Here is a 17,867-nt window from a genome sequence, read left to right on the forward strand (position 1 = left end):
AGGACACACACGCGCACCCACCAAATCCAACAACAAACATAGCGGGGGCGTGTCACAACATCATCTTCGTGTGGTCGGAATCCAAACTGAGTTCAAACAAGCAATACGCAACACAAAACACAGGCTACACACCACTGTCGCCTTCTCTTTCTCTGTCAGACAAGCCACTTTTGTGGGTGTAATGGCGACGGTGCATGGGCTTGCGTCAGCTTTTAATCTGCACTGATTGCGGGAAGCTCCATTGTCGTCTCCTTTTTGCTGACAAATGTTGGCGACTGTCAAACCTTTGAGTCGCCGAGCAGCTGAATAGGGAAATAATGTTGATGCGCCTGCTGTTAAAACATTACTCAAAGTTCCCATTTAAAACTCATTTATTTGTTATCAAAATTCCTTAAAATCAATTGAAAAACAGTGATCAAACATTCCAGGTTTGAGCAGTCAGCAAAATTCGAGTTCCCCCATCACCCACTCATTCAGAAAAATTCCCTCGGGAGTCGAACAGGTGATATAGTAATCACTACTACTATTACCAATACCACATGACCCAAAGCTACGCCTATCCACAACACCAAAGCTCGTGGGTTCGAGTCCCATCTAGGGTGGGAAGTTCTTTTGTTTCTTTCCTTGTCCCAAAACTAAAAATCATGCGCTCTTGTTTACCAACTATCTTAGTTGTTCCAGTAGCTTGTCTCGAACTGTTTTCTGTATGAACACTGTTCCCTTTTTCCGCTCCTGGCCGCAGCCAATCAGGAAACGCTGAACTGGCATCACCTTTGGACTTTCCCTGCGTAGAAAACACAGATTTCCTCTTTACCTGTGCCACATCTATTCGAACCATTTCTATGTCCCGCAGCAGTTTTAGTTTTTAGCTCCATTCTCGCAGACATGTCTTCACTAAACTGGTTACATGTCTATCTCTTATTCAGCGTGGCTGCGACCTTTGGATCTGCTGACAGTAAGTAGGACAAGTCCATGAGAAATCATGAGTGATTGTGTAAGGATCTGATGAATCAGAATCAGAATGTCTTTACTGTCATTGTCGCAGGTACAACAAAATTAAAAGTGGTCTCCGATCAGTGCCTCATCCATAGAAATATAAAAATATAAATAAAAACATTAACATTTAATTAAATCACTAAATAAAATACTTAAAGTGCTAATAAGAATAGTATGAGCAAACATTCACATAGATTCCCACACACATGCTTCAGTCAGTGCATAAATCATTTCAAGAGTGGTGTGATGGACATTTTTTTTAGTAGCAGCATTCAGACATGTTATTACGGTTGGGTAAAAGCTGTGTTTGACTCTATTTGTCCTTACACTGATTGCTCTGTACTGTTTGCCCGAGGGCAACAGTTCAAACAGGGAGTGGTGTGAGGTGATCTATTAATACTGGGTGGTGTTAATGACCCCTTGGAGTTCTTTTCTCTGAGCCACTGTGCAGCTAGTGAACCAGATGCATATGCAATAGTAACCTATTGCATATGCATCTGGATGGTGGCTCTGTAGAAGGACACCAGCAGTGTTGGGAAGGTTGCTTTTAAAATGTATTCCACTACAGATTACATGCCCTACATGCCCTTACATGCCATAACCTACAGGTTAACCTGTAGGTTAACCTGTAGCTACAATAACCTGTAGTTTTAAAAACTACAGGTTATTGGTATGGTGAAGTTATTCGCCATACCATTTCCAACTAGATTTTTAAATCTAATATATAATGAGTAACAGTAGGGTGGACATTAATTAAGTTTGCACTGCATTGATCTCATATATAAAACAGGTCCGCTGCATTAGGATCTGGTCATATGTAAACAGCTGTTATTATGACAACGGTGAACTCCCTTTGCATTTGTCAAACAATCTGTTGGTTTCATTCTTTCAGGAATGATGTGGTGGTTGATTTCCAGTGTCCGTGCTGCTTGTATGAATGTGCTGTACAGATACTTTATGTCAGCTGTTAGTGTTGGGTCTGTGTTTCCACATGCCCTGCTAGTTTAGAGACTTATTCCTCATGAAGAACAGAAAACAAGACAGAACATCTTCAACCGGCTTTTTAACTCGCTAACGAGGGAAGTTTGGGTCAGAACCAGCTCTTGGAGCTCACGCTCCTCACCTGACCCCAGCCCAAATCCTTCAAAGAGCAGCTTCCCTCACAGCTATTTATTCCCATGACAGTTACAATACACAATACAACACAACACAAGCACCTCCCACCGTAAAACCCCCCAATGGTTCTAAGACAAGGCACTATGTGTGTGTATGTGTAAGCACCTGTATGCATGTGCAAGAACGTGTGTGTGTGTGTGTGTGTGTGTGTGTGTGTGTGTGTGTGTGTGTGTGTGTGTATTGGGGGTGCGTTTGTGTGACCTCCTGCTGACCAAAAGTATCATAAAAGCAGGAAGCTTACAACACAAGAAACAGATCTTTCAGATAGGATGTATCTACAATAAAACCTCCCCCAGCCCAGAGTGGCTGGAGAGGTGGTCAGAGACAAAGGAATGTCTTGATCCTATAGATTGAACTAAGACTTTCAAATTTAAGAAACACAAGGACAACATTCAACAATTAGACTTAACAGTTAGGTTTTAAGTTATTTTGGAGACTGAGTGAAGTGAAGTGTTTCATGCAGGGCGATCCCTAACCTGACATTTAACTTTCATTTTTGTTTGCATCCATTAAATCATCACTGGGGGGGAAAAAATCCCTAAAAGTAAAGGAGCTGGAATTTGTGGCTCGCTTTTTGTTAATATTTTCATTATGTTGATGTCTTCTCAGAGCTGACAGCAGCCACTGTGTACTGGGACCCTGATCAAAAGCTTGTCAAGCTAAAGGAGGGGGTGATGGAGGTCGAGGGGGATGCTTATGGCTTCCTGAATAACACCCTATCCAGTACAGGCTGGAGTGTCCTGGAGATCCGAGCAGGGTATGGAGAGACTCCTGAAACAGATGAGATCACTTTCTTCCTGGCTGGCTACCTCGAAGGTTTCCTGACTGCCCAGTAAGTGCTGTCAGTTCTTATTACAACCTTATTTATTTCATTCAAATTCTGAGTCTGGACATTTTGTATTCATTCTTATACTTGTACTCATTCTTCTTCGCCTCTGTCAGTGCGTCCCAGGGCAGCTGTGGCTACAATGTTGCTTGCCATCACCAGTGTGTGAATGTGTGTGAATGGGTGAATGACTGAATGTAGTGTAAAACGCTTTGGGCTCCTTAGGGACTAAGTAAAGCGCTATACAAATGCAGGCCATTTACCATTTACCATTCTTCCCAAGGCAGATGATGGACCACTACACCAACACATACCCGCAGCTAATCACCGACCCAAAGATGCTCGACCCAGTTCAGAAATTTATAGAGTGAGTCTGTTCCCTTTTCCTTTTAGAGTTAAAACCAGAGCAGCGGAAATGTCACATACACTTCACAATCTGTCATCTTTCATATCCTCCTCTGAAAAAAAGTTCAACCAAACATTTAGGTGCTCTCAGTGTTGGCATTCAGCCACTCTTGACCACACCTGTGGTCAAGAGGTGGGGGAGAGATATAGGAGAGGTAGAGAATGAGCTTAACCTGGGTGTCTATTGTCTTGTGTAGTTTGGAAGATGATTGGATGATGGCTCGGGTGGGCTGCCCCAGGTTCTGTGGGGCTTGCCAGTGCTGCTGCCGTGGGCCCTGGTCCGGATGGGCCTGTGCCCCCTTGCCTTGGTGGATTCCAGAGAGCAGGGGTGCCTACTGGGGTCAGCGGGGGAGCTGGCCCCAGGGAGGTGCTACTTGCCCCTCCCTTTCCTTCCGTCCCCATCCCCAACTGCCTCCCTCTTCCCGCTCCACCACACCCACCCACACATGCAGGGCCTTGGGATGCAGGTGTGTCACCAGGGTGCAGGGGAGGCATTCCCCCTCTGTCTCCTTCTGGCCACCTGTGCCTCAATTTTATTCCACAACCTAGACATCCACATACATATAGGGCCTTGGGGGTGGGCACATTATATGGTGTCCAGAGGACGGTCTGTGTATTCAACCTCACCTCTGGCACCGGTGCCGACCTCTCAGTTTCAAATGCATGTAGACACTGAGTCTAAGGAGCTTGGAAAGAAAAGCGTCTGGACTTCTTCTCGTCTCCTCCTCTTCTCGAGAAGACTTCTCCTTGACTTCTCCTCGAGAAGACTTCTCCTTGAGAAGACAGATGGTTTGAAAGAGGAGTAAAAGAGGCCATTTATGTCCACTGCGTCCACTGTGAGCGACCATCTTTAAACAGAGGCGGTGGCTTACGACACCAACTGTCTGTGATCTACAGTGGCTTGCAAAAGTATTCGGCCCCCTTGAACTTCCCCACATTTTGTCACATTACAGCCACAAACATGAATCAATTTTATTGGAATTCCACGTGAAAGACCAATACAAAGTGGTGTACACGTGAGCAGTGGAACGAAAATCATACATGATTCCAAACATGTTTTACAAATAAATAACTGCAAAGTGGGGTGTGCATAATTATTCAGCCCCCTTTGGTCTGAGTGCAGTCAGTTGGCGAGTGCTAATGACTAAATAGAGTGCACCTGTGTGTAATCTAATGTCAGTACAAATACAGCTGCTCTGTGACGGCCTCAGAGGTTGTCTAAGAGAATATTGGGAGCAACAATACCATGAAGTCCAAAGAACACACCAGACAGGTCAGGGATAAAGTTATTGAGAAATTTAAAGCAGGCTTAGGCTACAAAAAGATTTCCCAAGCCTTGAACATCCCACGGAGCACTGTTCAAGCGATCATTCAGAAATGGAAGGAGTATGGCACAACTGTAAACCTACCAAGACAAGGCCGTCCACCTAAACTCACAGGCCGAACAAGGAGAGCGCTGATCAGAAATGCAGCCAAGAGGCCCATGGTGACTCTGGACGAGCTGCAGAGATCTACAGCTCAGGTGGGGGAATCTGTCCATAAGACAACTATTAGTCATGCACTGCACAAAGTTGGCCTTTATGGAAGAGTGGCAAGAAGAAAGCCATTGTTAACAGAAAACCATAAAAAGTCCCGTTTGCAGTTTGCCACAAGCCATGTGGGGGACACAGCAAACATGTGGAAGAAGGTGCTCTGGTCAGATGAGACCAAAATGGAACTTTTTGGCCAAAATGCAAAACACTATGTGTGGCGGAAAACTAACACTGCACATCACTCTGAACACACCATCCCCACTGTCAAATATGGTGGTGGCAGCATCATGCTCTGGGGGTGCTTCTCTTCAGCAGGGACAGGGAAGCTGGTCAGAGTTGATGGGAAGATGGATGGAGCCAAATACAGGGCAATCTTGGAAGAAAACCTCTTGGAGTCTGCAAAAGACTTGAGACTGGGGCGGAGGTTCACCTTCCAGCAGGACAACGACCCTAAACATAAAGCCAGAGCAACAATGGAATGGTTTAAAACAAAACATATCCATGTGTTAGAATGGCCCAGTCAAAGTCCAGATCTAAATCCAATTGAGAATCTGTGGCAAGATCTGAAAACTGCTGTTCACAAACGCTGTCCATCTAATCTGACTGAGCTGGAGCTGTTTTGCAAAGAAGAATGGGCAAGATTTCAGTCTGTAGATGTGCAAAGCTGGTAGAGACATACCCTAAAAGACTGGCAGCTGTAATTGCAGCAAAAAGTGCTTCTACAAAGTATTGACTCAGGGGGCTGAATTTACGCACACCCCACTTTTCAGTTATTTATTTGTAAGAAATGTTTGGAATCATGTATGATTTTCGTTCCACTTCTCACGTGTACACCACTTTGTATTGGTCTTTCACGTGGAATTCCAGTACAATTGATTCATGTTTGTGGCTGTAATGTGACAAAATGTGGAAAAGTTCAAGGGGGCCGAATACTTTTCAAACCACTGTATAATCCAGTTTTGAGATCCCTTCCCAGACGCCTTAACGCCCACTCACACCCTGAGGTCAGATGGCCATCTGACCTCAGGAAATCACATGATAGGGTGGGGCTAGGTTTCACAATGAGCTCACCCGAAACCTTGGCTGATTGTGACCCACACCCGTTTTCACGCCTTGGCTCATGTGATTAGGTAGAGGATCATCAGGGGTCCTTTGTCCCTCTTTGGGGGGATACTCCCACAGGGTTTAAATCTGGGACTCTCCACCATTTGAACCTAGAACTGAAAAAGCTTCTCGGATGAAAGGTGAAACGTCTTCAAGCAACTTAAAGAAGTCCAGGTGCTTTTCTTTCCAAGCTCCTTAGATTATGATGACCAGGATGACTGAGAACCTTCACAGACATGTAGATATTGAGAAGTCTCGGGAGGGGCCGTGCTGACACCTGCTGCTCTCTGGCCGTGTTTTAAATGCACTTTAAAACAACACGCAGCAACACTACATGTGAGCGGGCGGAGGGAGGTATGGGGTCTTCACACACCCCCGTTTCTAGGTTAGCCATCGGAGGGGCTGGGAGGTGGAGCTGGCCATCCGGTTGGGGTCTGGGATACGGGGCCTCACCAGTACTGCGGAGCTGGGGATGGTCTGCTTGTCTCCACCCCAGGGAAAAAGGTAACATCTCCTGGGTCTAGGTGCGGTTTCCCCCTCTGGGGGTGAGGGTACCTGGACCTGGGGTATAGAGTATGTTTGGGGAGTGTGATTGTGTACAGTGTCCATTTGTGTCTGTTTCCGGGTTGAGTGCCGAGTATTTGTATATGTGTGCATGATGGTGGGAATGCACGTTTGTGTCTGTGTGTGCTGTATGTCTGTGTCTATATGTCAGGTTAGGTCTTAGACTCCACTTCTCTGGGAACATCTCAGGCCCTCCAAGGTATCAAGGCATATCTCCCCTCACCAGACTCCCTGCCGGTGGCTGATGCCCTCAGACATTGGTGTGTTGGTAGTCCTTGGTTTCCGGGGCTGGGCACTCAGGTATGTACCGGCTCACTCCCGGTGGCTGCTTGGCAGGGCCTGGCGCCTGTGGCTCAGTCGGGCCTCTTCTGGGGCCTGGGGCTCGGTCCACTCTGGCGCAGCTGGCTGCCGGCAGAGCCCGTGGGGGCATGTTACTGCAGCCCCCTCTGGCTTCTAGTCCTGGATCTCCTTCATGCCTGCTTCATGCCCTGGGGGACGGGGCTATGGCTCCCCACACCCTCTAGCAGATCGTTAAATGGAGAAACCTTTTGAATTCAAGCACTCTCATCCACACAGGTGTGCACACAGTTGTACACACGGGTGTTCACAAACACAAACTACTCCTTTCTTAGCTGCTACCCCAAATCACATTGTGCGCTGTCAGTATTGCGTGCTGCACAATAACATTCAATATTTAGTATTTACTGTTGTTTACACTTGGCCAGATTATTGAGATAGTTTTGTGTTTATTATGTTGCTCTCTTTTTTTACTTCTTTTCTTTTCTTCTCTTCAAATGGACCAATTCGGCAAGGCTGTGGTGATCTACTTGGCAAAGTAAATCCATTGGACATCTTTCTTGGTCTTCAGAAAATAATTCTGATGGCTAAAGAACCAATCGGGATGTGCGAGGAAAAAAAAGACCACAACAGACCTTAGAGAAGTTCACCCCTAACACTTATAATGTTGCAGAATAAAGAACAGTTTTGATCGTGTTTTTCTACTGATGCAGTGTTACGGTGGAGTTTTTATATAGTAGCATTTATCTGTTTAGTTGCATGTCAGTCTAATTATGATTCTTGTACGTTCAGGAAGCAGGACTCATGGGTCAGACAGCAGGTGAAAGGGAACAAGAGCTCCGATCCTCTGTGGAAACACACCGGCTTCATTGTGGCTCAGCTGGACGGATTGCAGGCAGGAATGGCAGCTTGGGCTGAGAAGCAAGGGAAGAAGGTAGGATAACCATGTGGCAGGATTTTTGTCCCACAAAAACACAACAAAAAGACAAGAACGGTAAAAAAAAAACTAACAAATAAATCTGCACTCTGAAATGCAGAAGCATCAACCAACAGTTTCATATCAGGTTTCACAGGCTTAAGTCATGTTAAATATAAAAAGTAGAAGTAATAGTACTTAAGAAGATTTTTATAAATATGCTGTAGAGCCAATAGTGTTATATTAATGGCAGTAGAAGTAATACTACATACCAGCAGTTATGAATTCAAATAATGATTTTATTTGCTTAAAGGATCGACTTTGGTTTGCTGTAAGATGTGAGAGGACTTTTTATGTTTTCTTTTCTCATAATTAATTATTTTGTAGCTTTTATTCTGTATGTTTTTGGGGTTTTTTGATAAATAGTTGTCTCACTTCAGGGGCAGCAGCAGTGTTTGTTTGCATTTGCTGACCAGCTGTTTATCTGTTGTCCTTCTCAAAGCCGCTGACGCTGTTTGACGTCCAGTTCCTGAACTCTGCGGGAGACCTGCTGGATCTGATCCCAGCCCTGGTCCCCAGCTCCTACCCTTCACCCAGAGACTTCAAACTTCCAGGGATGGGCCACTGCTCTGCACTCATCAAGGTCAGAGGTCAAAACATAACTTAATCACAGACTGTATATAAAAGATGGATATAGAGACCAAAAGTGAAGCTAGTGATGCCTAAAATCAACACATTCTTTCTTCTGGTTGCAAAAGGAAGTCTGACTTTGAAGTAGCATCTGACCTATGAACTCAGAAAACATCTTACTGTTTAGTTCCTCCTCTCAGCGGCTGGTTTCAAGTCTTGGTGGATACATCAAAATGTTCCATAAAATGATCAGTTAAGTTTACTTTATGAAGATGTGGTGTCTCCTCTTGCTCATCAAGTTTGAGGGGGAAAAAATATGGCAACCGATAAAATGCCAGAACTAGAGTTGGATGTCTCGAGACCAAGACCACTTTTACATGGTCTTGGTCTCGACGGACTTTGGCCTTGGTCTTGTCTTGGTCTCGACAGACTTTGGTCTTGGTCTTGTCTTGGTCTCGACGGACTTTGGTCTTGGTCTTGTCTTGGTCTCGCTGTCTTGGTCTTGCTGTCTCAGATCGACATAGCGGTCGGGAGATTTGGAGTCAACCATCGGCGGAGCGGGGGGTTGGCTTACTGGGCTTAAGCCCGGATCATTTTTTCAGAAGCCCGGGGTCTTTTGGAGTGTAATTTCTTTCATAGTTAGAGGCCTGACTGGCAACTGTATAAAACAAAAACTACACACAATATTTGAAGCACATAGTGCACAGTCGTAAATTCCCCCTAATTTTGGTATGAGCCAAGCTCAGACATTGAGCGACTGAGCACAGCACTTACGCATGTAAACGAGGGGAGAGAAGCTGCTGCCTGCGAGCAGTGTTGCCAACTTAGCGATTTTGTCGCTATATTTAGAGTTTTCAGAGCCCCTTAGCGACTTTTTTTTTCTAAAAAGCGACTAGCGACAAATCTGGCGACTTTTTCTGGTGTTATTGGAGACTTATTTATGACGACTTTTTGATGTGAAAGCGCGTATCGCTTTTACTCTTAACAAGCAGCGGGTGCTGCCGTGGGCACCTCGCCCTTTCCAAAGCGCTGACGGGCGGAGAATAGTCCTCCCCCCGCTGCTATCAGGGCAGGAGATGTTCACACCTATGCGTCCAAACTGCAAATGAATCGTGCATGAGCGAAGCCGCTGCTTCCGCACTGACTGTAACGCAGTCAGTTCTTCTTTTACTCTTATGCTGTTTTGTGGATCACAAGGTTTAAAACTACTTATAAACACACACACACATACATACATACACACACACACACACACACACACACACAGAGTAACTCCACCAGAGTGCCTATTTCGGGTCACTTTTGCTGGTCCAAGCCCGGATAAAGGAGCAGGGTTGGAATTGTGACATTAAAAAAACAATAATTGCTAAAAGAAATTTAATTTGTAGTTCTAAATAAACTCTAAATGCATTTAGGACGTTTTTTACTCACTTTATGTCTCTTCCACAATGTTATTTCTCTCTCCAACAACATAGTTTACAATTACATTAGCATGACCAATTATGCAAATTAGGCGATGACATAATTTAGCAACTTCTAGCGACTTTTAGGACAACCAATAGCGATTTTCTTTACTGAGGAGTTGACAACACTGCCTGTGAGTTTGCTGTTGGAGAAGTGCAGACGGCGGCAATGGAGAATGAGAAGGGCGAAAGCGGATCATTGAATGAAACGGATGAACCAGAATTGGTTTGTAAAAATGCTGCAACTTCAGTGGTGTGGAACTGGTTTAGCTTTCGTCCGTCAGATACACAACAAAGCACTATTTTTGGTAGAGCATGCTAGCGGGCCGTCGTTATTACCGTGTTTTTTGGAAAATACGGCACACTTAAAATCGATCCTTTAATTTTTCTGAAAATCGCCAGTGCCCCTTATAATCCCGTGTGCCTTATGTATGAATTCTGGTTGTGTTTACTGACCTCGAAACGATTTTATGTGGTACACGGGCTCGGAAAAGCAGCTGTTTTTTATGTTTGCAAAGAAGAATGGGCAAGAATTTCAGTCTGTAGATGTGCAAAGCTGGTAGAGACATACCCTAAAAGACTGGCAGCTGTAATTGCAGCAAAAGGTGGTTCTACAAAGTATTGACTCAGGGGGCTGAATTTACGCACACCCCACTTTTCAGTTATTTATTTGTAAGAAATGTTTGGAATCATGTATGATTTTCGTTCCACTTCTCACGTGTACACCACTTTGTATTGGTCTTTCACGTGGAATCCCAATAAAATTGATTCATGTTTGTGGCTGTAATGTGACAAAATGTGGAAAAGTTCAAGGGGGCCAAATACTTTTGCAAGCCACTGTAAGTTAATCATGTAACTAAACCAATGTTATTATGTTGGTTAAGCTGCATAACTGTTGGACATGACATGGGATGGTCCCATTACTGATTTCTGTCATCATTTTTAGATGCTGTCGGGGTATGAGAACCTCCTGTTTGCTCATTCCAGCTGGTTCGAATATGCTGTTTCGATGCGGATTTACAAACACTGGGACTTTCACATCACCGAGCCCAATACAGCCACTGGAAAACTATCCTTTAGCAGCTACCCTGGTATGTAAGAAAGCAAGAGCATCAGTGAAAATGTACCTCATTTATTTTGATTTAACCTTCATTTAACCAGGATAACATTACTTTAAGGTTACAAAATTTTGTTAAATGATGTCCTATCCAAGACTGGCAGCATTACAATCAGTAACTGCATAGACTAGTGCAACACAGATGAAAATACACAGCAAAAACACACTAAAACTATAAGAATGTAAAACTGATGAAGTAAAATACAAACACAACCAATATTTATGAACTGCTGAAACAATAAACAGTCACTGACTTAGGTCAAAAACAGCTCAGTAATATTCATGCAATACATTTGTAGTAGCTGCCTCGACGTCATTTAAAGATGCTTTAAATGAATTTGGTGAGATCAGCTTCTTAAGTTTTAGATTTATGCAGATGATTCCACTTTGTAATTCAGTCAGTGTCAGCCATCTCCAGAAGGCCAACCATTCATTCTGCTGTCTCTGTATAACAATTTTGGTTATCTCGCCCTCTTCACACACGGCACACATGCAAAAAGAACATGTTTATCTTCTTATATCATCCATAAAGCTCATGTTTGTAATGTGGCTTCAGGGATCCTGGCATCGCTGGATGACTTCTACCTCTTGGGAAGTGGTCTGATGATGACGCAGACTACCAACGTTGTCTTCAACTCCTCCCTTTTCGACACAATCACCCCAAATAGCCTACTGGCCTGGCAGAGGGTCAGGCTGGCTCACAGTTTGGCAAAAACCGGAGAAGAATGGGCCAAAACCTTTTCCATGTATAACTCTGGTGAGCATGTCTGCCTTATGTACATGGATCTTTATACACGAAGCACAGAAACTGTGATAGAAAAAGCTAACTCATGCTAAGACCTCTTATCAGACTTTTTCTCTACCATAAATCCATCTTCAACTCTTGCAGGAACCTTCAACAACCAGTACATGGTGTTGGACAGAAGCAAAGTGAAGCTGGGCCACAGTCTCGATGACGGTGCGCTGACTGTGGTGGAGCAGATCCCCAGCTTGGTGGAGTACTCGGACCAGACACAGACTCTGCGCAGAGGTAGCTAATCATTTTCTACTTTCAATTGTATTTTTTATTTTATTTTTAGACTTTTCTGTGATTTCCTTTCGTCACTACATCCATTTCTGACAGGTTATTGGCCGTCCTACAACATTCCTTTCCATCAGAAGATCTACACAATGAGTGGTTACGTAGAAATGTGGGAGCAGTATGGAGAGGACTTCTCCTATGACCTCTGTCCTAGAGCCAAGATCTTTCGCCGTGACCAGGGTGACGTTAAGGACCTGGAGTCCTTGAAGCACATCATGAGATTCAATGGTGTGTGGCTCCATCTCATCTTCTTAGTTTTAGCTCATTCTGCTGACTCTTTGTATGTTGCTGTTTCATAAGCTAGATTTTAGGCTACAGTACACTTCATTACTTACTTCTTGTTAGAAGCACACATTCAACATTGTGCTGGATGCAAATCACATCTAGTGGATAAAGTGACTTTTTTTTTTCTTTTTTTTTTTGGGTAAATTGTCATTTTCAAGAAAGCACTTTGAGATGATCTGAGCTTTACAACGTGGTGCATTGTCCTGCTGGAAGCAGCCATTAGAAGACTGATAGACCATGGTCATAACAGTCATAACAATACTGAAGTGGATTTTGGGTTAAATGAAGCTCAGTTTGAACTTTAGCAGGTTGTCGAGGTACTGCTATTGTATTGTCTGATTAGATATTTGCATTAACAAGTAGTTGAACAAGTGTACCTAATTACGTGGCCTTTTCCTATTTAGCTATTCTGATAGCTGCAGCTTGAGCAAGCATGACAGGGCTCTAGACTAACTTTTTGCTGCGGTTGTGCTCCCTAACTGCCTAACGCCTAACTTTTGTCCTGGTGCGCCTACCGAAAAAAAGTTAGGCGCACCCAAATTTTTCAGTCGCATCACTTAACACCGCAGTTTTGCATGTGCACTTTTTTGGGGGGGAAATTGCTGTCCATACAGACAATATTGATTTGTAAATGATTAACTAACAATCTTGTTCACACAAAGTTCTTTATTTGGAGCACAGTTTACAAGAAAGACACGTTACTGAAAAAATGCTTGTGCTTAAAGTGCTTTGGCACTCTTTGGCAATATTGTAGACAATGTTAAACTTAATCATCACATCGGCCTCCTCTGATGACCTGTTTGCTGCTGTCTGCCGCTGAAAGGCAGTGGGGAGAGGGGACACTTGGGAAGTGCATTTATCGGTGTATATGTTTTTTCTGGATACACTGCTTTTTCAACGTTCAGAGATTGATGGCTCCGTGTTAGAGCACTGGCTATGAATTTCAGAAGGATCAGGCCTTAACTTAACAAAAACGTTAGCAATAGTTCTTTTCATCTTTTCTTATTACCCACAGCTAAATCCACTTCTGTCCGGCCTAGGCTACTCACTAGGGCTGGATATCGTCACTGATTTCTATAATCCATTCGATTCCGATTCACAAGGTCCTGATTTGATTCGATTCAATTTTGCCTCAGACAGTCAGAAATATTATAAATCTGATCATTTATCAGTACTGATACATGTGAGACTTCATCAGAGGTGTGAGCATCACAGCAGATGCCTTTGTGTCAAAGTAACTGAGGATAAAACACAGAAAAACATGAAGGAGATTTTCCTGGCCTGGCTTTATATAGCAGATAACCTTAAAAATATTCTGCAGTAGATCAAAAGCTGAAGAAAAACATGAATCAACATATGAACATTACCTGATGCTGCTGAAGTGAAGCAGAGCAAAGTTACAGAGGTTTTATTAGAAACACAGGCAAACGTTTTGCAATTTTGCATCATTTTTAAAGTTTAAATTTCTTCAGTATTGAACAGCAGAAATAAGGCTTTCTTTCCATGGTCATTTAAGTAAAAAAAAGAAAGACAGCGGCCGACAGCGCTGTAAATAACGATAGACTGCTGGTAATGCAGAAAACAGAGATTTGAGATGGGAAACTGCTCTTGAAGTACACTGAGAAGAGAGAGAGAGAGCACTGTGTATGAAGGGTGATTTTTATCGTGGTGGAAGCAAAACAGCAAAAGTAAGAGGGAATTAATGACGACATTTCTTCTTTTGCTGCTGGTTCAGTGAATTTTGGCTGGAGAGAGACAAAACCTGCAGCTCAGAATCTAGCGCAAAAGAGACGTAAACACCAGAATCAGTGAGCTGTTGCCTTTCAGCCCCGACGGCGTGTCAGTGTACGTGTAGGATTTTTTTTTTTTTTTGTCGCACCATTGAAAAATTGGTCGCACTCTAGAGCCCTGCATGATATTATATGTTTTTGGTTTGCTTGTTTTCAGACTACAAGAAGGATCCATACTCCAAGGGTGACCCCTGCAAGTCTATCTGTTGCCGTAAAGACCTGCAAGGAGAGGGCCCTTCACCAAGGGGCTGCTATGACACTAAGGTATTCCCAGAGCACTACAATAGCCTTTTCATCATTAGCAGTCATGCAGGTTTCATGAATTCAAATGCTTTTAAGCTCTACCCAGCTTTCTACTGCTGCTGCTACGGCGTTTTGTTGACTGTGCAGGTGACAGATTTCCACTTGGCTGGGGATTTCCGTGCGGAGGCGGTGAGCGGGCCGACAACGCAGGACGGACTCCCGCCGTTCTCTTGGGACAAATTCAGCAGCATCAGCCATCAGGGCCTGCCACAGTATTACAACTTTACCTTTATCAAGATGCAGCCCATTCTTTTCAAACCATGAGCATCAGTGTGTGACTGTGTGCACGCAACAGGGATTCTTTCAGGGTAATGAAGGTCCACGCCCATCAGTTTTATCTGTCCTTTCAGTATCCATCCAGCAGATGATTTTTTTTTTTCTGCATGTTTACTATTGCATCCCATGAATAGATCTCCTTTCTTCTCAGCTGTCACTTTTTTATAGGATTTCATTCAGCACTGGTAAACACAGATTTCCGATCTATTTCTAAACACGTTTTTGTTTTTTGTTTTTTTTTTTCAGGGTGTCCCGTGTGCAGCCATTGGTGCTTTTGACGCTGACAGTAGCTTTATGATATGATAAAATACCAAATCAAAAAAATCAGCAGATGTGCCACCTTAAAGTAAAATCTTTATTTTTGATGCTTGAATGTCTTCATATATATACAAACACTATTGCTGCAGGAGTAGAGGAAACAATCAGTGCAATGCTGTACTCAGGTGCTGATCATCTCTTGTAATCCGATTTTTGTTTGCTGATTTTTGTTTGCTGATTTTTGTTTGCTGATTTTTGTTTGCTGCCTTTTTATTGTGCTGTGCAAAATTAAAAACGTTTTCTTGTATTTTTGTGTTTCTTTGCATGTCTACATTATGCCTTTATTTCATTTTTGTTTTACACTTAAATTCTCACAGCCTGGATTTTCAGCTACTTGGTTTAGATTTTTTTTTCTGGTGCAGGGTCATTTGACATGTGAGATTTTAAAACATATGTTTGAGTGATTAAGTTTAAACTTTACTCAGATTTCAGGTTTCCTCAATTTCTATTAAATCAGTTCTATTAAATCTACATGAAATTAAGTGAGCTCAATTTTAGGCTTTAAATCAGATCCCCACAAAAAGAAATCAAACCAGGACATTAGGGTTGGAATCTCATCGAGCTCTGCGGTGAACTTTTCTAAATGAATGTGGCTCTAAGCCTCCATCAGTCACTTATCACCAGATTTAGCATTAGAGTTCTTAAGCCTTTGATCTTTTGTCACCAAAGTCAAATCTAGTTATCAAGAGGATTGTTCGTGTGAATTTGAAGCTTTCAGAAATGTTTAATGAAAAAGTAACAAAGCAAGACAATTTGAAAACATGTCTTCATCTGTAGCTGTCGTCCAAAAAAGTGATTTCTGACAGTTGCCTGTAAACATATGGCAATTTAATAAAGGCGATTAGAGCCCTGGCTCTAATCGCCAAACAAGTAAAAATAACGCCATACCGCTTCATAAGACTTCTCCCACGCTTTACTTCAAGTGGACCAAAATAGTCCACTCCAACAAAGCTAAACAGGGGTTTCTCAGGGGCCATTTTGCTTTCATGCAAGTCAGCCATCTGCTGCTGGCCTGCAGCTCCATGAAACCTTCTACAGGTCACACACCTCGACATGTTTCTAATCAAAGTACCAGCACCAGGAATCCAGTATTTTTGATGCAGCTTCGAGAGTATGTGGTTCCTTTCACCATGAACCACTTCTTTATAAATATGCTATAGAATGAGATTAGAAATGTGAAGATCTTTAGCAGTTATGACAGGATGCTTGGAATCTTCTGACATGACAGCCCCACTGAGACGTCATCCTCCAGAATAGATTCAGCTTATGTATGTGGCTGCTTTGTTTCACAGTCTATCCCCTTTGGAGGCAGGAATATCCTCTCGGGATATCTTTTCCTCTGACAGAACTTGATTATTTGCATCTCAGCATCCTCAATCTCTCCCAATGAAAGAAAGCCGTGGCAGAACCCTATGATGAGCACCTTCAGACTGAGTTGTATCAGATGGAGACTGGAAATGTGTCTTGTTCTTCCCGCGATGTAATAGCAATGTCTTGAACCTCATAATCCAACCCATCACCCTGACGAAAGGAGTCCAGAATGAGGCACAATGGATTAAAAGGGTCAGAGGATGATCATCATCATTTGCTTGTGAGACGTCGATGGCAGCAGACACCTTAACTTCAGGATCTTCATGTGAAAGTTCTTGCAAGTTCTCTGGGTTCACAGGCCAATTGTTCTCTGGCTGTGGAAGAAATGCAGGACCAGATATCCATTCAGTGTCATGTAGAAAGGTCTTTGCCTTCATACCTCTGGAGGCAAAGTCTGCAGGGCGTTGTGTTCACATTCCTCCATTGGGAGGCACTAGAAGCCTTGAGGATCTCTGAAACTTGGTTTGCCACAAAAACACAGAACCTGGAAGTCTCATTATTGATAGATTTCAACACTGTGGTGCTGTCTGTCCAAAATACTAAGTTTAGGAGAGGTAGTCTTAACTCCCTCCTCCACCTTTTATCCATGCAAACTGCTACCACTGCTGCCGTCAATTCCATGCGAGGGAGTGTGACTGGCACAGATGTCTCTGAGATCTGAGTAAAGATTGATGGCTTCATCTTCAGAGCTTATTGAAGCAAGGCAGTTGTCCACATAAAAACTATACAGAATGGTGTCAATCACCTGCTGGCTGAAGTATGCTTTGTTGTCCTCTGCGCACTTCCGCAGGGCATAGTTGGCACAGCTTGGAGAGGATGTTGCCCCAAACAAATGAACACCCATACTGTACTCTTGCATGCTCTGATTGAAGTCGCCACCAGGCCACCAGAGAAATCTCAATAGGTCAGCATCTTCCTCTGGCACATGCACCTGGTGAAACATAGCCTGGATGTCAGATATCAAAACAATAGGCTCTTGTCTGAACCTCGTCAGTACCAAAGTGCTCATAAAGCAGAGTCTTTGCTTTTACATATCCAGCACTAGCAGACATATGTAGACAGTTTTTAACAAGTTCATTGGGCTGCCCCTTGGTGTACTGTGCAAGATAATGCAGGCAGTCGCCAGCATCGCCAGTCGTTGCTTCTATGGCCTGTTCAAACTAGCGCATAAAAGCTTGAAAATGTAAAGGATCGCCATCAAAGGTTTGAATCTCCCTTTCGGGCAGTGAAGAAAGACTTTGCTGACGGACCAACGCACAAGTTAAATCATCTTGTTTTTCCATAATGGACAACGGATTTTCATTGGCTACTGGATGAGCTGCTTGTTGATTAGACAAAGATGGAATTGGTCTAAAAGTGTCAGAAGGCCCCATAAGAGGGGGTGCAGGCCTTTCCCTTTTCATATTCTGTTGCACAG

At 43.4% G+C, this 17,867-nt stretch overlaps 1 protein-coding gene across 1 annotated transcript; it reads left to right on the top strand.

The window, feature by feature from the left end:
• Positions 1-885: 885 nt before the first annotated feature.
• Positions 886-14,749, top strand: LOC134625729 (phospholipase B-like 1). Its single transcript, XM_063470980.1, has 11 exons — positions 886-955; positions 2,782-3,004; positions 3,282-3,365; positions 7,693-7,834; positions 8,319-8,459; positions 10,856-11,000; positions 11,583-11,783; positions 11,916-12,056; positions 12,150-12,335; positions 14,340-14,446; positions 14,573-14,749. Exons 1-11 carry the CDS (start codon positions 886-888, stop codon positions 14,747-14,749), a joined length of 1,617 nt encoding a protein of 538 aa, XP_063327050.1.
• The last annotated feature ends 3,118 nt before the right edge of the window (positions 14,750-17,867 follow it).

Source organism: Pelmatolapia mariae, linkage group LG4 (genome assembly GCF_036321145.2).
Source record: "Pelmatolapia mariae isolate MD_Pm_ZW linkage group LG4, Pm_UMD_F_2, whole genome shotgun sequence".
Taxonomy (NCBI): Eukaryota; Metazoa; Chordata; class Actinopteri; order Cichliformes; family Cichlidae; genus Pelmatolapia; species Pelmatolapia mariae.